The sequence below is a fragment of the Somniosus microcephalus genome, chromosome 34 (genome assembly GCF_052327205.1).
Source record: "Somniosus microcephalus isolate GS21.2 chromosome 34, FLI_Smic_1.0, whole genome shotgun sequence".
NCBI lineage: Eukaryota > Metazoa > Chordata > Chondrichthyes > Squaliformes > Somniosidae > Somniosus > Somniosus microcephalus.
In genome coordinates, this window is record NC_141020.1 from 14419018 (window position 1) to 14442559 (window position 23542).

Below are 23542 nucleotides of genomic sequence, written 5' to 3' on the forward strand. Positions count from 1 at the left end.
TGCCCCTCACTCACTCGGTGAGAATTACTGCCCCTCACTCACTCAGTGAGAATTACTGCCCCTCACTCACTCAGTGAGAATTACTGCCCCTCACTCAGTGAGAATTACTGCCCCTCACTCACTCAGTGCGAATTACTGCCCCTCACTCACTCGGTGAGAATTACTGCCCCTCACTCACTCAGTGAGAATTACTGCCTCTCACTCACTCAGTGAGAATTACTGCCACTCACTCAGTGAGAATTACTGCCCCTCACTCACTCAGTGAAAATTACTGCCCCTCACTCACTCAGTGAGAATTACTGCCACTCACTCACTCAGTGAGAATTTTTGCCCCTCACTCACTCAGTGAGAATTACTGCCCCTCACTCACTCAGTGAGAATTACTGCCCCTCATTCACAGTTAGAATTACTGCCCCTCACTCACTCAGTGAGAATTACTGCCCCTCACTCAGTGAGAATTACTGCCCCTCACTCACTCAGTGAGAATGACTGCCCCTCACTCACTCAGTGAGAATTACTGCCCCTCACTCCCTCAGTGAGAATTACTGCCCCTCACACACAGTGAGAATTACTGCCCCTCACTCACTCAGTGAGAATTACTGCCCCTCACTCACTCAGTGAGAATTACTGCCCCTCACTCACTCGGTGAGAATTACTGCCCCTCACTCAGTGAGAATTACTGCCCCTCACTCACTCAGTGAGAATTACTGCCCCTCACTCAGTGAGAATTACTGCCCCTCACTCAGTGAGAATTACTGCCCCTCAGTCACTCAGTGAGAATTACTGCCCCTCACTCCCTCAGTGAGAATTACTGCCCCTCACTCACTCAGTGAGCATTACTGCCCCTCACTCACTCGGTGAGAATTACTGCCCCTCACTCAGTGAGAATTACTGCCCCTCACTCAGTGAGAATTACTGCCCCTCACTCACTCGGTGAGAATTACTGCCCCTCACTCACTCGGTGAGAATTACTGCCCCTCACTCAGTGAGAATTACAGCCCCTCACTCACTCAGTGAGAATTACTGCCCCTCACTCACTCAGTGAGAATTACTGCCCCTCACTCAGTGAGAATTACTGCCCCTCACTCAGTGAGAATTACTGCCCCTCACTCACTCAGTGAGAATTACTGCCCCTCACTCACTCAGTGAGAATTACTGCCCCTCACTCACTCAGTGAGAATTACTGCCCCTCACTCACTCAGTGAGAATTACTGCCCCTCACTCACTCAGTGAGAATTACTGCCCCTCACTCACTCAGTGAGAATTACTGCCCCTCACTCACTCAGTGAGAATTACTGCCCCTCACCCACTCGGTGAGAATTACTGCTGCTCACTTACTCAGTGAGAATTACTGCCACTCACTCACTCAGAGAGACTTACTGCCCCTCACTCACTCGGTGAGAATTACTGCCCCTCACTCACTCGGTGAGAATTACTGCCCCTCACTCACTCAGTGAGAATTACTGCCCCTCACTCACTCAGTGACAATTACTGCCCCTCACTCTCTCGGTGAGAATTACTGCCCCTCACTCAGTGAGAATTACTGCCCCTCACTCACTCAGTGAGAATTACTGCCCCTCACTCACTCGGTGAGAATTACTGCCCCTCACTCACTCAGTGAGGATTACTGCCCCTCACTTACTCATTGAGAATTACTGCCCCTCACTCCCTCAGTGAGAATTACTGCCCCTCACTCACTCAGTGAGAATTACTGCCCCTCACTCCCTCAGTGAGAATTACTGCCCCTCACTCACTCAGTGAGAATTACTGCCCCTCACTCACTCAGTGAGAATTACTGCCCCTCACTCACTCAGTGAGAATTACTGCCCCTCACTCCCTCAGTGAGAATTACTGCCCCTCACTCACTCAGTGAGAATTACTGCCCCTCACTCACTCAGTGAGAATTACTGCCTCTCACTCACTCAGTGAGAATTACTGCCCCTCACTCACTCAGTGAGAATTACTGCCCCTCACCCACTCAGTGAGAATTACTGCCCCTCACTCACTCGGTGAGAATTACTGCCCCTCACTCACTCGGTGAGAATTACTGCCACTCACTCACTCAGAGAGACTTACTGCCCCTCACTCACTCGGTGAGAATTACTGCCCCTCACTCACTCAGTGAGAATTACTGCCCCTCACTCACTCAGTGAGAATTACTGCCCCTCACTCAGTGAGAATTACTGCCCCTCACTCACTCAGTGCGAATTACTGCCCCTCACTCACTCGGTGAGAATTACTGCCCCTCACTCACTCAGTGAGAATTACTGCCTCTCACTCACTCAGTGAGAATTACTGCCACTCACTCAGTGAGAATTACTGCCCCTCACTCACTCAGTGAAAATTACTGCCCCTCACTCACTCAGTGAGAATTACTGCCACTCACTCACTCAGTGAGAATTTTTGCCCCTCACTCACTCAGTGAGAATTACTGCCCCTCACTCACTCAGTGAGAATTACTGCCCCTCATTCACAGTTAGAATTACTGCCCCTCACTCACTCAGTGAGAATTACTGCCCCTCACTCAGTGAGAATTACTGCCCCTCACTCACTCAGTGAGAATGACTGCCCCTCACTCACTCAGTGAGAATTACTGCCCCTCACTCCCTCGGTGAGAATTACTGCCCCTCACTCAGTGAGAATTACTGCCCCTCACTCACTCAGTGAGAATTACTGCCCCTCACTCAGTGAGAATTACTGCCCCTCACTCAGTGAGAATTACTGCCCCTCAGTCACTCAGTGAGAATTACTGCCCCTCACTCCCTCAGTGAGAATTACTGCCCCTCACTCACTCAGTGAGCATTACTGCCCCTCACTCGCTCGGTGAGAATTACTGCCCCTCACTCAGTGAGAATTACTGCCCCTCACTCAGTGAGAATTACTGCCCCTCACTCACTCGGTGAGAATTACTGCCCCTCACTCACTCGGTGAGAATTACTGCCCCTCACTCAGTGAGAATTACAGCCCCTCACTCACTCAGTGAGAATTACTGCCCCTCACTCACTCAGTGAGAATTACTGCCCCTCACTCAGTGAGAATTACTGCCACTCACTCAGTGAGAATTACTGCCCCTTACTCACTCAGTGAGAATTACTGCCCCTCACTCACTCAGTGAGAATTACTGCCCCTCACTCACTCAGTGAGAATTACTGCCCCTCACTCACTCAGTGAGAATTACTGCCCCTCACTCACTCAGTGAGAATTACTGCCCCTCACTCACTCAGTGAGAATTACTGCCCCTCACTCACTCAGTGAGAATTACTGCCCCTCACCCACTCGGTGAGAATTACTGCTGCTCACTTACTCAGTGAGAATTACTGCCACTCACTCACTCAGAGAGACTTACTGCCCCTCACTCACTCGGTGAGAATTACTGCCCCTCACTCACTCGGTGAGAATTACTGCCCCTCACTCACTCAGTGAGAATTACTGCCCCTCACTCACTCAGTGACAATTACTGCCCCTCACTCTCTCGGTGAGAATTACTGCCCCTCACTCAGTGAGAATTACTGCCCCTCACTCACTCAGTGAGAATTACTGCCCCTCACTCACTCGGTGAGAATTACTGCCCCTCACTCACTCAGTGAGGATTACTGCCCCTCACTTACTCATTGAGAATTACTGCCCCTCACTCACACAGTGAGAATTACTGCCCCTCACTCACTCAGTGAGAATTACTGCCCCTCACTCACTCAGTGAGAATTACTGCCCCTCACTCACTCAGTGAGAATTACTGCCCCTCACTCAGTGAGAAGTACTGCCCCTCACTCACAGTTAGAATTACTGCCCCTCACTCCCTCAGTGAGAATTACTGCCCCTCACTCACTCAGTGAGAATTACTGCCTCTCACTCACTCAGTGAGAATTACTGCCCCTCACTCACTCAGTGAGAATTACTGCCCCTCACTCACTCAGTAAGAATTACTGCCCCTCACTCACTCAGTGAGAATTACTGCCCCTCACTCAGCGAGAATTACTGCCCCTCACTCACTCGGTGAGAATTACTGCCCCTCACTCACAGTGAGAATTACTGCCCCACACTCACTCAGTGAGAATTACTGCCCCTCACTCACTCAGTGAGAATTACTGCCCCTCACTCACTCAGTGAGAATTACTGCCCCTCACTCACTCGGTGAGAATTACTGCCCCTCACTCACTCTGAGAATTACTGCCCCTCACTCTCTCAGTGAGAATTACTGCCCCTCACTCTCTGAGAATTACTGCCCCTCACTCACAGTGAGAATTACTGCCCCTCACTCACTCGGTGAGAATTGCTGCCCCTCACTCACTCGGTGAGAATTACTGCCCCTCACTCACAGTGAGAATTACTGCCCCTGACTCACTCAGTGAGAATTACTGCCCCTCACTCACTCAGTGAGAATTACTGCCCCTCACTCAGTGAGAATTACTGCCCCTCACTCACTCAGTGTGAATTACTGCCCCTCACTCACTCGGTGAGAATTACTGCCCCTCACTCACTCAGTGAGAATTACTGCCCCTCACTCACTCAGTGAGAATTACTGCCCCTCACTCACTCAGTGAGAATTACTGCCCCTCACTCACTCAGTGAGAATTACTGCCCCTCACTCAGTGAGAATTACTGCCCCTCACTCAGCCAGTGAGAATTACTGCCCCTCACTCAGTGAGAATTACTGCCCCTCACTCACTCAGTGAGAATTACTGCCCCTCACTCACTCAGTGAGAATTACTGCCCCTCACTCCCTCAGTGAGAATTACTGCCCCTCACTCACTCAGTGAGAATTACTGCCCCTCACTCACTCAGTGAGAATTTCTGCCCCTCACTCACTCAGTGAGAATTACTGCCCCTCACTCACTCGGTGAGAATTACTGCCCCTCACTCAGTGAGAATTACTGCCCCTCACTCAGTGAGAATTACTGCTCCTCACTCACTCAGTGAGAATTACTGCCCCTCACTCCCTCAGTGAGAATTACTGCCCCTCACTCACTCAGTGAGCATTACTGCCTCGCTCACTCAGTGAGAATTACTGCCCCTCACTCACTCAGTGAGAATTACTGCCCCTCACTCACTCAGTGAGAATTACTGCCCCTCACTCACTCAGTGAGAATTACTGCCCCTCACTCACTCAGTGAGAATTACTGCCCCTCACCCACTCGGTGAGAATTACTGCCCCTCACTCACTCGGTGAGAATTACTGTCCCTCACTCACTCGGTGAGAATTACTGCCCCTCACTCAGTGAGAATTACTGCCCCTCACTCACTCAGTGAGAATTACTGCCCCTCACTCACTCGGTGAGAATTACTGCCCCTCACTGACTCGGTGAGAATTACTGCCCCTCACTCAGTGAGAATTACTGCCCCTCACTCACTCAGTGAGAATTACTGCCCCTCACTCACTCAGTGAGAATTAGTGCCCCTCACTCACTCGGTGAGAATTACTGCCCCTCACTCACTCAGTGAGAATTACTGCCCCTCACACACTCAGTGAGAATTACTGGCCCTCACTCAGTCGGTGAGAATTACTGCCCCTCACTCACTCAGTGAGAATTACTGCCCCTCACTCACTCAGTGAGAATTACTGCCCCTCACTCACTCGGTGAGAATTACTGCCCCTCACTCACTCGGTGAGAATTACTGCCCCTCACTCTCTCAGTGAGAATTACTGCCCCTCACTCACTCAGTGAGAATTACTGCCCCTCACTCACTCAGTGAGAATTACTGCCCGTCACTCACTCGGTGAGAATTACTGCCCCTCACTCACTCGGTGAGAATTACTGCCCCTCACTCACTCGGTGAGAATTACTGCCCCTCACTCACAGTGATAATTACTGCCCCTGACTCACTCAGTGAGAATTACTGCTCCTCACTCACTCAGTGAGAATTACAGCCCCTCACTCACTCAGTGAGAATTACTGCCCCTCACTCACTCAGTGAGAATTACTGCCACTCACTCACTCAGTGAGAATTTTTGCCCCTCACTCACTCAGTGAGAATTACTGCCCCTCACTCACAGTGAGAATTACTGCCCCTCACTCACAGTTAGAATTACTGCCCCTCACTCACTCAGTGAGAATTACTGCCCCTCACTCAGTGAGAATTACTGCCCCTCACTCACTCAGTGAGAATTACTGCCCCTCACTCACTCAGTGAGAATTACTGCCCCTCACTCCCTCAGTGAGAATTACTGCCCCTCCCTCACAGTGAGAATTACTGCCCCTCACTCACTCAGTGAGAATTACTGCCCCTCACTCACTCAGTGAGAATTACTGCCCCTCACTCACTCGGTGAGAATTACTGCCCCTCACTCCGTGAGAATTACTGCCCCTCACTCACTGTGAGAATTACTGCCCCTCACTCAGTGAGAATTACTGCCCCTCACTCACTCAGTGAGAATTACTGCCGCTCAGTCACTCAGTGAGAATTACTGCCCCTCACTCCCTCAGTGAGAATTACTGCCCCTCACTCACTCAGTGAGCATTACTGCCTCGCTCACTCAGTGAGAATTACTGCCCCTCGCTCACTCAGTGAGAATTACTGCCCCTCACTCACTCAGTGAGAATTACTGCCCCTCACTCACTCGGTGAGAATTACTGCCCCTCACTCACTCGGTGAGAATTACTGCCCCTCACTCAGTGAGAATTACTGCCCCTCACTCACTCAGTGAGAATTACTGCCCCTCACCCACTCGGTGAGAATTACTGCCCCTCACTCACTCAGTGAGAATTACTGCCCCTCACTCACTCAGTGAGAATTACTGCCCCTCACTCACTCAGTGAGAATTACTGCCCCTCACTCACTCGGTGAGAATTACTGCCCCTCACTCACTCAGTGAGAGTTACTGCCCCTCACTCACTCAGTGAGAATTACTGCCCCTCACTCACTCAGTGAGAGTTACTGCCCCTCACTCACTCAGTGAGAATTACTGCCCCTCACTCACTCGGTGAGAATTACTGCCCCTCACTCACTCAGTGAGAATTACTGCCCCTCACTCACTCAGTGAGAATTACTGCCCCTCACTCAGTGAGAATTACTGCCCCTCACTCACTCGGTCAGAATTACTGCCCCTCACTCACTCAGTGAGAATTACTGCCCCTCACTCAGTGAGAATTACTGCCCCTCACTCACTCAGTGAGAATTACTGCCCCTCACTCACTCAATGAGAATTACTGCCCCTCACTCACTCAGTGAGAATTACTGCCCCTCACTCACTCAGTGAGAATTACTGCCCCTCACTCACTCAGTGAGAATTACTGCCCCTCACTCACTCAGTGAGAATTACTGCCCCTCACTCACAGTTAGAATTACTGCCCCTCACTCACTGAGAATTACTGCCCCTCACTCAGTGAGAATTACTGCCCCTCACTCAGTCAGTGAGAATTACTGCCCCTCACTCACAGTTAGAATTACTGCCCCTCACTCACTCAGTGAGAATTACTGCCCCTCACTCACTCAGTGAGAATTACTGCCCCTCACTCACAGTGAGAATTACTGCCCCTCACTCACTCAGTGAGAATTACTGCCTCTCACTCACTCGGTGAGAATTACTGCCCCTCACTCACTCGGTGAGAATTACTGCCCCTCACTCAGTGAGAATTACTGCCCCTCACTCAGTGAGAATTACTGCACCTCACTCACTCAGTGAGAATTACTGCCCCTCACTCCCTCAGTGGGAATTACTGCCCCTCACTCACTCAGTGAGCATTACTGCCCCTCACTCACTCAGTGAGCATTACTGCCCCTCACTCACTCAGTGAGCATTACTGCCCCTCACTCACTCAGTGAGAATTACTGCCCCTCACTCCCTCAGTGGGAATTACTGCCCCTCACTCACTCAGTGAGCATTACTGCCCCTCACTCACTCAGTGAGCATTACTGCCCCTCACTCACTCAGTGAGAATTACTGCCCCTCACTCACAGTGAGAATTACTGCCCCCCACTCACTCAGTGAGAATTACTGCCCCTCACTCACTCAGTGAGAATTACTGCCCCTCACTCATTCAGTGAGGATTACTGCCCCTCACTCACTCAGTGAGAATTACTGCCCCACACTCACTCAGTGAGAATTACTGCCCCTCACCCACTCGGTGAGAATTACTGCCGCTCACTTACTCAGTGAGAATTACTGCCCCTCACTCACTCAGTGAGAATTACTGCCCCTCACTCACTCGGTGAGAATTACTGCCCCTCACTCACTCGGTGAGAATTACTGCCCCTCACTCACTCGGTGAGAATTACTGCCCCTCACTCAGTGAGAATCACTGCCCCTCACTCACTCAGTGAGAATTACTGCCCCTCAGTCACTCGGTGAGAATTACTGCCCCTCACTCACTCAATGAGAATTACTGCCCCTCCCTCACTCAGTGAGAATTACTGCCCCTCACTCACTCGGTGAGAATTACTGCCCCTCACTCACTCGGTGAGAATTACTGCCCCTCACTCTCTCAGTGAGAATTACTGCCCCTCACTCACTCAGTGAGAATTACTGCCCCTCACTCACTCAGTGAGAATTACTGCCCCTCACTCAGTGAGAATTACTGCCCCTCACTCACTCGGTGAGAATTACTGCCCCTCACTCACTCAGTGAAAATTACTGCCCCTCACTCACTCAGTGAGAATTACTGTCCCTCACTCAGTGAGAATTACTGCCCCTCACTCACTCAGTGAGAATTACTGCCCCTCACTCACTCAGTGAGAATTACTGCCCCTCACTAACTCAGTGAGAATTACTGCCCCTCACTCACTCAGTGAGAATTACTGCCCTTCACTCACTCAGTGAGAATTACTGCCCCTCACTCACTCAGTGAGAATTACTGCCCCTCACTCACTTGGTGAGAATTACTGCCCCTCACTCACTCAGTGAGAATTACTGCCCCTCACTCACTCAGTGAGAATTACTGCCCCTCACTCACTCGGTGAGAATTACTGCCCCTCACTCACTCGGTGAGAATTACTGCCCCTCACTCTCTCGATGAGAATTACTGCCCCTCACTCACTCAGTGAGAATTACTGCCCCTCACTCACTCAGTGAGAATTACTGCCCCTCACTCACTCAGTGAGAATTACTGCCCCTCACTCACTCGGTGAGAATTACTGCCGCTCACTCACTCGGTGAGAATTACTGCCCCTCACTCACAGTGAGAATTACAGCCCCTCACTCACTCAGTGAGAATTACTGCCCCTCACTCACTCAGTGAGAATTACTGCCCCTCACTCAGTGAGAATTACTGCCCCTCGCTCACTCAGTGAGAATTACTGCCCCTCACTCACTCAGTGAGAATTACTGCCCCTCACTAACTCAGTGAGAATTACTGCCCCTCACTCACTCAGTGAGAATTACTGCCCCTCACTCACTCAGTGAGAATTACTGCCCCTCACTCACTCGGTGAGAATTACTGCCCCTCACTCACTCAGTGAGAATTACTGCCCCTCACTCACTCAGTGAGAATTACTGCCCCTCACTCACTCAGTGAGAATTACTGCCCCTCACTCAGTGAGAATTACTGCCCCTCACTCACTCAGTGAGAATTACTGCCCGTCACTCAGTGAGAATTACTGCCCCTCACTCACTCAGTGAGAATTACTGCCCCTCACTCACTCAGTGAGAATTACTGCCCCTCACTCACTCAATGAGAATTAGTGCCCGTCACTCAGTGAGAATTACTGCCCCTCACTCACTCAGTGAGAATTACTGCCCCTCACTCACTCAGTGAGAATTACTGCCCCTCACTCACTCGGTGAGAATTACTGCCCCTCACTCACTCAGTGAGAATTACTGCCCCTCACTCACTCAGTGACTACAATACAAGCATCGTGCTTTCAAATATTTTGATCTTAACCTGGTTTAATACTTGCCGCCTCACAGTACACTGCCATTTACACTTAATTGAGAGAATAATCCTCGCTCACAGGTCGTTGCTGCGAATCTGAGACTTTCCTTTTTAATAACTTTACTCTGTTATCAGATATCTGCTGCAATTACCTCACACTTAAGCGACCTATAATTGAAGAAGAGGAAATGAATCGCGAGCAGCCCTGACCACACACTTCACTAACACAGCCAGAACGGCAGTGACAGTGAGGACAGGAGCAGGTGACGGCTGAAATCTCAGTTACGCCGGTCACAAGATCTCGAGTCCCTCGTCTCTTCCTCCCTGAATACCTCTGCTGCTGTCGACTTGTTTAGAACTGCTCCTTGCTTCTGCCTTTAACGTCCTTGTACGCTTCACATCGCTCACTCTCTCCCATCTCGGTCATCCCTCCTGGTATACTCCTTATTTTTGTTCTCTCAAGTTAGTCTGCCATAAGCTCCAGCGCATCTAGATTATGTCGGGTTTTCAACCCTCCGGGACTGCCCTGGAGTCTCGAGGAATTGAAGATTAATGTCCAGGACACTGATGCACACTTTGGTTTATTAGTTACAAAAATATTGGTAATGGGGCGAAAGGCTGTTTTACTGACGGCCAAGAATCTGTTCCATTTCCAATTGGCCTTGGAAGCCGGGGCACCACGAGGATGGATGGTTCACGTGGCCAATGGTGGGGGCGCGGCGGTTGGAGGCTGGAGTCATGAAAGCGCCTGGAATTCCTCCAGCCAGAGTTGGCATCTCAAAGGTCATGTCCGGTCTGGTCATCTATTCCCAGATCTGGTTCAACAATGTCCAGTAATAGTGTGGCTTGTTCTTCAGGCAACACCATCTTCACCACTTGTATCTTCCCGGAGAGCAAGTACAAAGTTCCTCTTTTCCATAGCTAACAGTCTCTTCAAACCTTTCACTGCCTCCTCCACCCTCACCACAATGCCACGTGTAAAAACACCATTTTTTTTCAGCTCTAAGGTTCAGATCATCTATCTGCCACCTATCAGTCATATGGGGAAAAATTTGGTTGGTTAGCGCCTCCGGGGGGCGCTAACGGAGCGCTAGGAACTTGGTGCCCGAGCGCGGCGCTTTTAGCGTCGCTCGCGAAATTGACCAGTCATTTTTGCGGCGGAGCTAAACACTACTGCCACGATCTCCTGCGCCTGCAGATCGTGACGTCTGTCGAGCGTGCAAGGCCCCGGTAGTACCCTGGACCGGGTATTGGGTCGTGCCCCCTGCCTAGCCGTCTGCCGCTAGGAGCGACAGGTAGAGGGGAGCGTTTTCAAGTCGGGAAGGGGCTGGGGGAGCGCTGTTTAAAGGCGGCCGCTTTCTGCCTTTTCTTGTCGGCACAATCTTTGGTTTTAACGCTGTCCTAAGGAGTTTTGGCCCGCAGCACCACTTTTGTGGTTCCTAAGCGCCGAGCTCTTTCCCATGGTCTATCCATTAGTGCTTCCAACACAATTGCTTTTGGGGTCTCTCCGGGCCGAGATTCAAGGCTGCAATAGGCAGGGTGTAACTGGCCAGCAAGATGGCCCCTCCCCTGTAAGAACTGGACGGTGCCAGTCTGTCTGGCTTCCATGGTAATTGGCATCGCCTGAGCTTCGGTAGCGTTCTGAGGTAGCACCTCGCTCCCCGACATTTGCGCCTTAAGAGAGGTGTGTAGCGCCTGATTTAGCGCTCAAATCACCTCCAGGGGTGATGGAGGCCAATTTTGCAGTCGGAGGCGATAATTAGTACCGGGCGCTAAACTTTGCGCCCAGCCGATATTAGCGCCCCAAAAATGGGCGATACCGAAATTTTCCCCCATAGAGTCATAACGGCACAGAAGGAGGCCATCGAGTTTGTGCCGGCTCTCTGTAGAGCAATCCAGTCAGTCCCATTCCCCGCTCTATCGCCGTAGCCCTGCAAGTTTATTTCCCTCAAGTGCCTATCCAGTCTCCGCTTGAAAACATTGAGGAGAAATTGAGTATAGCCCCGTTTGGGGTGCCAGGGCGCTAAAAGTAGCACCCCGGAAACATTCGCGCCCCCGCACCGGAAATTGAGTGGTTGTGCCCCAAAGGGAAGCGCGGCGCTACTGGAGGCGCCCGCATCCCTCTTGGGGCGCTGCTAGTGAATATCGTGGCGCTATGTGCCGCAGCGCCACACGCTGTGGCACGTCTTGCTGCGGTATTGCAGGCCTTCCTACCCTTCTTAAAGGGGAGAGGCCTTGTGCAGCGCGATCTGGGGCCCAGCTGGGCCCCCGAGGATCAGGAGTGCAGGCAAAAGAGCCCGGCACCGAGGAGAAGTGCCAGGCTCTTGGAGCGAAGCCGGCACTCCGCGGGGGGGGGGGGGGGGGGGGGGGGGTTCAGGAGGCCGGGGACGGGAGTGCTGGCAGGTGGCCAACAACAAAAATGGCCGCCCCGCACCTCGCCTTTAATTTGCGCCTCTCCGGCCGCAGGTTCGCCCCCCTGAACCCGTCGGACATAGCGTCCGGCGGTAAATCAGGGAGCGCTGCCGAATATCGCGGCCGGGGCGTCAGCGGGGCGCTGCGCACACCGATGACGTCAGCGGCGCAGCGCTAACGGTTAGCGCTACCACTAACGTCCCGCGGAATTTAGCGGGAGGCGTGGGCAGTGCCGCGCCCGGGCGCCAGTTGGCTTGCGACCCACTTAGCGCCCTCTTAAGCAACCTACTGAATTTCTCCCCGAGTGTCTCCACTTCCACCACTTCCGTCGGCAGCGAATTTCAGGTCATCACCACTCGCTGCGTAAAATAGTTTTTTCTCACATTCGCCCCTGTATCTCTTGACCAAAACCTTAAATCTGTGCCCCTAGTCCTTGTACCATCAACTAGTGGGAGCAGCCTTTCCCCGTCTAGCCTATCCAAACCTGTCATAATCTTGTACACCTCGATCAAATCACCCCTCAACCTCCTTTACTCTAATGAAAACAAATCCAACTTCTCCTTGTAGCTAAGATCCCCCATCCCCGGAACCATTCTGGTAAACCTCCTCTGCACCCTCTCAAGGGCCTTCACATCCTTCCTAAAGTGTGGTGACCAGAACTGGATGCAATACTCCAGTTGTGGCCTAACCAGTGCTTTATAAAGGTTCAGCATAACTTCTCTACTTTTGTACTCAATACCTCTATTTATGAAGCCCAAGATCCCATATGCTTTGCTAACCACTCTCTCAATATGTCCCGCCACCTTCAGGGACCGATGCACATTAACTCCCAGGTCCCTCTGTCCCTGCACGCTCTTTAAAACTGTGCCATTAAGTGTATATTGCCTCTCCCTGTTCCTTCTGCCAAAATGCATCACCTCACACTTCTCTGTATTAAATTCCATCTGCCACTTGTCTGCCCATTCTGCTAGCCTTTCTATGTCCTGTTGCAGTCGATTGATATCATCCTCACTGTTTGCCACACCCCCAAGTTTTGGTGTCACCGGCAAATTTAGAAATTCTACTCTGTATTCCAATATCTATGTCATTTATATTTATCAAAAAAAGCAGATGGAGGTGGTCATGGGTTCTAGAGCTGGGTATCATCAGGATAAATAAGGAAACTGATCTTGCGCCAATGATTCAGGTTGCTGAGGGGCAACATGTCGGAGAGCAAGAGGCCTCTGCTCCCAGCCATCCCAGTCCCCCATCCACTGTTGCTCTTATCCCCCAACACTGCAGTTTTAGCCCATCTCCCCCATGGCATCTCCTTGTCCATCTCCCCGTGCCCTCTCCTTGTCCATCGTCCGGTGCCCTCTCCTTGTCCATCTCCCCGTGCCCTCCCCTTGTCCAACGCCCCATGCCCTCCCCTTGTCCAACGCCCCATGCCCTCCCCTTGTCCAACGCCCCATGCCCTCCCCTTGTCCAACGCCCGGTGCCCTCCCCTTGTCCAACGCCCGGTGCCCTCCCCTTGTCCAACGCCCCGTGCCCTCCCCTTGTCCAACGCCCGCTGCCCTCTCCTTGTCCAACGCCCGGTGCCCTCCCCTTGTCCAACGCCCCATGCCCTCTCCTTGTCCAACGCCCCATGCCCTCTCCTTGTCCAACGCCCGGTGCCCTCCCCTTGTCCAACGCCCCATGCCCTCCCCTTGTCCAACGCCCGGTGCCCTCTCCTTGTCCATCGTCCGGTGCCCTCCCCTTGTCCAACGCCCGGTGCCCTCCCCTTGTCCAACGCCCGGTGCCCTCTCCTTGTCCATCGTCCGGTGCCCTCCCCTTGTCCATCGTCCGGTGCCCTCCCCTTGTCCATCGCCCCATGCCCTCCCCTTGTCCATCGCCCGGTGCCCTCTCCTTGTCCAACGCCCCGTGCCCTCTCCTTGTCCATCTCCCCGTGCCCTCCCCTTGTCCATCGCCCCGTGCCCTCTCCTTGTCCATCTCCCCGTGCCCTCCCCTTGTCCATCTCCCCGTGCCCTCCCCTTGTCCATCGCCCCGTGCCCTCTCCTTGTCCAACGCCCGGTGCCCTCTCCTTGTCCATCTCCCCGTGCCCTCTCCTTGTCCATCTCCCAGTGCCCTCCCCTTGTCCATCGCCCGGTGCCCTCTCCTTGTCCATCTCCCAGTGCCCTCTCCTTGTCCATTGCCCCGTGCCCTCTCCTTGTCCATCGTCCGGTGCCCTCCCCTTGTCCATCTCCCCGTGCCCTCCCCTTGTCCATCGCCCCGTGCCCTCTCCTTGTCCAACGCCCCGTGCCCTCTCCTTGTCCATCTCCCCGTGCCCTCTCCTTGTCCATCTCCCAGTGCCCTCCCCTTGTCCATCGCCCGGTGCCCTCTCCTTGTCCATCTCCCAGTGCCCTCTCCTTGTCCATTGCCCCGTGCCCTCTCCTTGGCCATTGCCCCGTGCCCTCTCATGGTCCATCGCCCCGTGCCCTCTCCTTGTCCATCTCCCCGTGCCCTCTCCTTGTCGAACGCCCGGTGCCCTCTCCTTGTCCATCTCCCAGTGCCCTCTCCTTGTCCATCGTCCGGTGCCCTCTCCTTGTCCATCGCCCCGTGCCCTCCCCTTGTCCATCGCCCCGTGCCCTCTCCTTGTCCATCGCTCGGTGCCTCCCCCCCTTGTCCATCTCCCCGTGCCCTCCCCTTGTCCATCTCCCCGTGCCCTCCCCTTGTCCATCTCCCCGTGCCCTCCTTGTCCATCTCCCCGTGCCCTCCCCTTGTCCATCGCCCGGTGCCCTCTCCTTGTCCATCGCCCCGTGCACTCTCCTTGTCCATTACCGGGTGCCCTCTCCTTGTCCAACGCCCCATGCCCTCTCCTTGTCCAACGCCCCGTGCCCTCTCCTTGTCCATTGCCCCATGAGATCCACCTCCCCTCCTGGCTCCCACGCTTGCTTACATTATAAACAGTATCCTTTTCTCAGGAGTTGTCCTTCTCTATCTTTCTTTAACACCACTTTCTCAAGAAACCCCTGTCCCAGCTGTTCTTTCAACTACCACCCTATCTCTGACCTTTCTTTCCTCCCGAACATTCTCTGATGCATGGCTAGCGACTCCTCCCATAAGCCCATCTCCAAAAACTCTCAAACATCCTTGTTGACTGTGACCGTGGTGCATTATCCCTCTTTGCCCTGTGTACAGTGTTTAACACAGGAGATCCTCTGCTCCACCTTTCCTCCATTGTGTGAGCCCAGTCCTAGCTATGTAAATGCAGCCCTCGTATTCTAGCAATGGTTTATCTTTGTGTGCCCACACTACCTCCTCTGGAGTCCCATGAACTTCTGTCCTTGGCCCTGCCTCTTCCCCTTCGACATGTTGCTCCTCAGCAGCCTCAATCATTGGCACAAGATCAGTTTCCATATGTATCCTGATGATACCCAGCTCTAGAACCCATGACCACCTCCATCTGCTTGACAGACCCAGCACTCTACCCACCTCCCTGGGCTATAGCTCCTCACAGACCCTGCACTGTACCCACCTACCTGGGCTATAGCCCCTCTCAGACCCTGCATGCTATCCATCTACCTGGGCTATAGCCCCTCACAGACCCTGCACTATACCCACCTACCTGGGCTATAGCCCCTCTCAGACCCTGCACTGTACACCTACCTGGGCTATAGCTCCTCTCAGACCCTGCACTGTACACCTACCTGGGCTATAGCTCCTCTCAGACCCTGCACTGTACCCACCTACCTGGGCTATAGCCCCTCTCAGACCCTGCACTGTACACCTACCTGGGCTATAGCTCCTCTCAGACCCTGCACTGTATCCACCTACCTGGGCTATAGCCCCTCTCAGACCCTGCACTCTACCCACCTCCCTGGGCTATTGCTCCTCACAGACCCTGCACTGTACACGCCTACCTGGGCTATAGCCCCTCTCAGACCCTGCATTCTATCCATCTACCTGGGCTATAGCTCCTCTCAGGCCCTGCACTGTACCCACCTACCTGGGCTATAGCCCCTCTCAGACCCTGCACTCTATCCACCTCTCTGGGCTATAGCCCCTCTCAGACCCTGCACTGTACCCACCTACCTGGGCTATAGCCCCTCTCAGACTCTGCACTCTATCCACCTCTCTGGGCTATAGCCCCTCTCAGACCCTGCACGCTATCCACCTACCTGGGCTATAGCTCCTATCAGACCCTGCACTGTACCCACCTACCTGGGCTATAGCCCCTCACAGAACCTGCACTGTACCCACCTACCTGGGCTATAGCCCCTCACAGAACCTGCACTGTACCCACCTACCTGGGCTATAGCTCCTCTCAGACCCTGCACTGTACCCACCTACCTGGGCTATAGCTCCTCTCAGACCCTGCACTGTACCCACCTACCTGGGCTATAGCCCCTCACAGAACCTGCACTGTACCCACCTACCTGGGCTATAGCCCCTCACAGAACCTGCACTGTACACCTACCTGGGCTATAGCTCCTCTCAGACCCTGCACTGTACCCACCTACCTGGGCTATAGCCCCTCACAGAACCTGCACTGTACACCTCCCTGGGCTATAGCTCCTCTCAGACCCTGCACTCTATCCATCTACCTGGACTATAACCCCTCCCAGACCCTGCACTCCATCTACCTGGGCTATAGCTCCTCTCAGACCCTGCACTGTACACCTACCTGGGCTATAGCTCCTCTCAGACCCTGCACTGTACACCTACCTGGGCTATAGCTCCTCTCAGACCCTGCACTGTACACCTACCTGGACTATAACCCCTCCCAGACCCTGCACTCCATCTACCTGGGCTATAGCTCCTCTCAGACCCTGCACTGTACACCTACCTGGGCTATAGCCCCTCTCAGACCCTGCACTCTATCCATCTACCTGGGCTATAGCCCCTCACAGAACCTGCACTGTACACCTACCTGGGCTATTGCTCCTCTCAGACCCTGCACTGTACCCACCTGTACTGGGAGACGGAGGCCAGTTGCAGAGAGATCCGTACAGGCTATGATACTGGGCCAAAAAGTGGGAGATGTTTAAGGTAAAGAAAAAGAAAGTCATAAACCTGGATAAGTACAAAATAAATGTGGCGATGGCACAGGAGAAAGGACTGAGGGGTCGGTAAAACACAGGAACATAGGAATCGCGAGACAAACTCTGGTTCTACTGTTCCGGACAAGGCGAAACAGCTCGTCATGGTCGACATTATGCAGTCACTTTAGAATCCTAAAACCAGCAATCATATCACCTCTCAAACTTCTCTTTTCCAGTAAGAACATGCCCAATTTACACAATTGCTCCTCATAATCCAATCTTAAAAAGTCATCACATTGAAAAAGGTAAAGAGGACCATGGGGCGACTAGTTGGATGGGTAGAGAACGTCCCAGGAAGTGACAGTCAGGTGTATAAAGCCCTTCTTCACACACACCTTAACACAGGAGGGTGTCTTGGCCTTGGAGGGAGTACAATGAATGGGATTGGGCCCCTGTGCTGGGAGCTTAGAGTACGATAATAGGCATCATAGAATCATAGGTACAGCAGGTGATCAGGAAGGCCAATGGAATCTTGGCTTTTATTGCAAGGGGGATGGAGTATAAAAGCAGAGAAGTCTTGCTTCATTTATACAGGGTACTGGTGAGGCCACACCTGGAATACTGCGTACAGTTTTGGTTTCCATATTTAAGAAAAGATATACTTGCTCTCGAGGCGGTTCAGAGAAGGTTCACTCGGTTGATTCCGGAGATGAGGGGGTTGAATTATGAGGAAAGGTTGAGTAGGTTGGGCCTCTACTCATTGGAATTCAGAAGAATGAGAGGCGATCTTATCGAAACATATAAGATTGTGAGGGGGCTTGATCGGGTGGATGCGGGGAGGATGTTTCCACTGATGGGTGAGACTAGAACTAGGGGGCATAATCTTAGAATAAGGGGCTGCCCTTTCAAAACTAAGATGAGGAGAAACGTCTTCACTCAGAGGGTAGTAAATCTATGGAATTTGCTACCTCAGAAAGCTGTGGAAGCTGCGACATTAAATAAATTTAAAACGGAGATAGACAGTTTCCTAGCTGATAAGGGAATTAAGGGTTATGGGGAGCGGGCAGGGAAGTGGACGTGAGTCTAGGTTCGGATCAGCCATGATCCTATTGAATGGCGGAGCAGGGGCCGTATGGCCTACTCCTGCTCCTTATGTTCTTATAGCACAGAGAAGGAGGCCATTCGGCCCATCGTGCCTGTGCCGGCTCTTTGAAAGAGCTCTCCAATTAGTCCCACTCCCCTGCTCTTTCCCAATAGCCCTACATAATTTTCCCCTTCAAGTATTTATCCAATTTCCTTTTGAAAGTTATTATTGAGTCTGCTTCCACCGCCCTGTCAGGCAGTGCATTCCAGATCACAACAACATTTTTCCTCCTCTCACTTCTGGTTCTTTTGCAAATCTTTAATCGGTGTCCTCTGGTTACCGACCCTTCTGCCAGTGGAAACAGTTTCTCTTTATTTACTCTATCAAAACCCTCATAATTTTGAACACCTCTATCAAATCTCCCCTTAACCTTCTCTGCTCCAAGGAGAACAATCCCAGCTTCTCCCGTCTCGCCACATAACTGAAGTCCCTCATCCCTGGTACAGTACTATTCTGGTAAATCTCTGCACCCTCTCCAATCCTATTCAAAGTGTGGTGCTTAGAATTGGACACATTGCTCCAGCTGAGGTCTAACCAGTGATTTATTAAGGATCATCATAACTTCCTTGCTTTTGTACTCCATTCCTCTATTCATAAAGCCTAGGAACCCGTATACAGGAAACTTTGGTTTATCCGGAGGTTGTCTGTCCGGAAACCTCGATCTAACGGCAGAAATCAGCAGCCGTTTTGGTTAGGTTTTTTTTCTTCTCCTAGCATTTTTTTTAAACAGTCAGGCTCTGGAAAGCGTCTCTGTAGCTTAGCAACAGCTTCAGAGACGCTTCCAAGGTATGGGCCGAGTGTTTACAAGCTGTTGCTAAGCAACAGTGTTTGTTGTCCGATACGGAGATGAAAACCTCCGTATCCTTCAACATTAGCGCTGGTCTATCCGAAAGTTTTGATAGATCGGCAGCAGCTCGGTCCCGTCGGTGCCGGATAGCGCAAAGTTTCCTGTACTTTTTTAACAGCCTTCTCAAGTTGTCCTGCCAGGCAGTTCTGGTGATGCACCAGGTACTTTTGAAAAAAGGCAGTTTACAGATGATCTAATTTTAGGGAGTGATGATCTCTCTACATACACAGTACATTACCCCCTACCCCTACAACATGCCCATGGCTTTACACTCTGAGGAAGGTCAGAATGGCAGGTTTCCCTGGGGTAATGAGCTTCGTATGCTGGGAGCCGACGTGTTGAATGTCCACCATGCAATTTTCGCCTCGCACCAACATCCCTTTTGTCATTTAATCTCTCCTGCCTTCCACCCTATCACAGACCTTCCCTTTTGTTCTTTCCTCCCCCCTTTCCCTGCCCCTGCACTTGCTTAAAACCTGTGACGTCTCTAACTTTTTCCAGTTCTGACGAAAGGTCATCGAGCTGAAACGTTAACTCTGTTTCTCTCTCCACGGATGCTGCCTGACCTGCTGAGTGTCTCCAGCATTCTCTGTTTTTATTTGTAGAATGTCCATATATAATGAACACTTGGGGAATGCTGCAGCCTGGGTCCGTGGCTGAAGGAAGGTTACTCACGTGGCAGCGCCTGCATCCTCCTGCTCTAACTCCCAAGGCTCGCTCACAGATTCCCTCCGGTCCTTCCTGCGTTCCTGCTTCACTTCACTTTGATGGACTTTCGGTTGTGTTGGTTCATGTTTCCCCTCGGATTGCTCGCGCGGTGGCGTTGGCGGTGTGGTGCTTCGATCTAACTGCGTCGTGGCCAGTTCCTCCCTCTCCTGTCTGACGGCTTTCCTGGCCGGTTTGTGTTCCACTCTCTCAGGTTTCACCTCTGGAAGTCCCTCAATGATTTCGTACTTCGCCTGTTGTTTAACAGGCCGTGTTTCTGCGACTGCCACTGATTGTTCAGGCGGAGGCACCCTTGCTTCTGACAGAATTCTGCGACTCAGCATAGGAGTAGCAGGCTGCTGCTGTATCGTGAAAGCAACCTTATTCTCCATCTGCTCCAACTAAAGGAAAGAAAAATCAGAATATAAATGTAGATATCCATTTCCGTGGAGTGGACACTGATGTAATAAAGACTCACTACGCACTTGGTTGAACATAAAGCAAGGCTTTAGTCGACTTGTAACAAAACATGGAGGTCTAGTTAGTAGTCACTAGCTTCCTGTTTCCAGATTGTCTCTGGCCAAGTTGGGCCTACGCCCGAGTATTTATACTCCTCGGACGGCGCCCTCAGCTGGCCGTTCAGTAGTACTTCCTGAGTTACTTCTTGTAGAAGCTGCGATTTATGACAGACACTGCGGGCTAGAAATTCGGTATGTTAGCGTCTCTGGTTAGCGCCCGGGCGCGATGAATGCAGTGATGCCCACAAACTTCAGTGCCGGTTTAGCGCTGGTGTTAACTCTTGGCACCCGGGCCTCTAGCGCCTCGCAGATTGTGACGTCATAAAGTGCGCAGCGCCCCGCTATCACCCCGGATGGAAATTTGATTCTCGCCCCCCATGTTTTGTCGCCTCGCGCCGACAACACCAGCAAGAGGAGGCGTTGTGAACTCGGCTGGGCCGCTTCGGCAGTAATTAAAGGGAATGCTTTTCAGCCAGCGCAACCTTTATTATTTGCACCAGTCGGGTATCTGCACAAAGTTTTTAATGTTTCATTGGTGCAAGGTGTCTGAGCCCTCCACTTTGTGGGAGTGTTTGGGGCTGTAATGGCAGTCGCCCAGGTCGCCTAGCAAAACAGAACTGACGACAACTAGCTTGTGCAGCATCATTAGCCCTTCCCTTTAAGCGAGGGAAGCAGCCTCTGTGATGAAAGAGCGGCGTTTACAATGTGCTCGAAATTGTTTAGCGCTCTGTCGCTACCGCCCCGCTCTCGGACTTTAGTGCCCTTAGAGAAGTGGTTAGCGCTTGATTTAGCGCTCCACTTCCCTCTTGGAGTGCTAAAAGTGAATTTCGCGGGAGGTGAGAATGGTTAGCGCCTGGCGCTAATTTTTCAACTTTTAAAGTGTTGGTGCCCCCAAACGGGGCTGTACCGAATTTCTCCCCCTGCCAGGGTTGTGGCACTGGCTATAGTCAGGGTACTGCAGGACTGTGAGCAGTGAGCATAGTATCGGTAGCAAAAAGGGACACGAATCTAACCCAGTGATCATCTGTGCCGCTGGCTTCAAATCAACCTGAAAGGATTCGCAAATTTCATGTCTCCCCCGAGGAGTTACTTTTGGTTTATTAAAGAAGCCCTGGTTGGACTGAGTTTGGAATCCAGGGCTCAGCAAGATGGCTGCAGTCAGCCTCATGGCCAAAGCCTGTAAGTTTCAGTTTGGACTGACAAGCTTGTATTCTGATGACTGTGAGAAGGAACTTTCCAGAACTTGAATGCAGACAGACCTTCTGCATTTATGTATGCGAAACAAACCCAGTGGCATTCGGGCCTCTGATTAAAAGCCATCAAGGTTGTTTGCACAAACAATCAAGAGCAGACAAGGCCTATTCAATATGTAGTGGGACAAGCTCAGCTGCATTCAGGCCTTCGTTTAGAGGACGTCAACATTGTTTACCCATTCAGACTGGAATGTGGCCCCATCACAAAACCAGTTGGACAAAGGGGAACACTGATGAAGCATTTAAAACCGATTACCGGCCATCTAGGTCGATGGGCCCAGATTGGTACCTTTTGTATGAGTTTCAATACGTCCAGATTAGACAAAAGAAATGAGCTGATCTGGCGGGAGATAAGGGCTACCGGGAAGGGTATAACTAGTCCCTCGGGAGGCCATTTCTCTCTCTCTCTTGCCTCACCTCTGGTGCCCTGCCTTACCATCAACCCAGCAAAAAGGACCGTCGACAAAGAGCCCGTCCATGGAAGTAGAATACCTGCAGTTAACTTTAAATTACTGGGGTATCTCTGCTTTGGGGCAGTGAAAACCTAAGACATCGGCAGGCAACAGGGCACGGAGCAGGCGTTTCAACATCCTAGACTGGTGAGCATCAATTTTCTGGCCCATCACAAGATAACCTAGATAGGTGTAAAGGGTGGGAGTTAAGGGGAATTGCTAAAGTGTCATTCTAGTCATTTTCCCTCGATGTGTCCATTTCTCCTCCCCCCGGTAAGTGTAATTGTGCTGCATCCATAGTGATTTTCTCTGTATAGTAATTGTTCTCTATTTTAATAAACATTGGTTTTCTTTGCACCGAACCACTTGTCTCTGTGGTAAACCACTGTTTGTATTCCACTGTGTACATGCCTGGACATGCCTCGGCTGACTCCTCCCACAAGTCCTAGTATAAAGGTGACTGCTCCCCAGCCCTTTGTATTTCTGGACCGGTCGACCACTCGAGGCAGACCTTCATTCTTTTGTTAATAAAAGCCTTTAGTTACTCTCTTAACTCTCAGTCTTTTATGAGTAATTGATAGCGCATCAATTTTATTAACAAAATTTTTATAATGGAGAAGATCCTCACACCAGCATGCCTGGACTTAGATCATCGGGAGGCGGACTCATCCACCAAGTTTACTCACTGGCTTAAGTGTTTCGAAAAATTCCTGACCGCCTCCGCAGCAATCAAATCGGACGAGGACAAACTGGATGTCCTGACCTCCAAAGTGAACCACCGAGTGTACTCGGTCATCCAAGGCGCGACCTCGTACGCGGACGCTATCAAGCTCCTCAAGGACCAGTACACGCGCCCAGTGAACGAAGTGTACGCCAGGCACCTTCTGGGGAGTCGTAAACAACAAACTGGGGAATCGACCGTGGAATACCTTCAGGCACTGTCTGTGCTTGGCCGGGCCTGTGGTTGTAAGGATATAAAGGCCGCCGTGTACACAGAGGAGCTTATCCGGGACGCTTTTGTAGCGGGCCACAGATCCAATTACACCCGACAGCGACTGTTGGAGCAGAGTGACCTCGACCTCAACAAGGCCTCTGAACTCGCACTATCATTGGATGCAGCCTACCGGGGCATGGATGCCTACTCCTCTGCACCGTGGACGCCACGGGGAATGACAGCCTGGGACACGGTAGGACCGCCTCATAGCGCCGTGCCACCCCAGCCACACCCCAGCAACGGCCCAACTACCGCAGCAGTGTCCCAAGGCCAGACAGCAGTGCCCCAAGGCCAGAAATGCTACTTCTGTGGCCAGGCAAAACACCCCAGAGCGCGCTGCCCGGCGAAAAACGCGATCTGCTCGGGCTGCGGGAAGAAGGGACACTACGCTAACGTCTGCAGGGCCAAAGC

At 52.0% G+C, this 23542-nt stretch overlaps 1 protein-coding gene across 1 annotated transcript in view; it reads right to left on the reverse strand.

Moving 5' to 3' along the window:
- The window catches only part of sptbn4b (spectrin, beta, non-erythrocytic 4b), a 361255-nt gene that overhangs the window by 55496 nt on the left and 282217 nt on the right, over positions 1-23542 (reverse strand). Inside the window, exon 30 of the mRNA XM_085973416.1 lies at positions 19885-20315. Coding sequence (XP_085829542.1) covers positions 19885-20315 — 431 coding nt within the window. The remainder of the gene's footprint in view (positions 1-19884; positions 20316-23542) is intronic.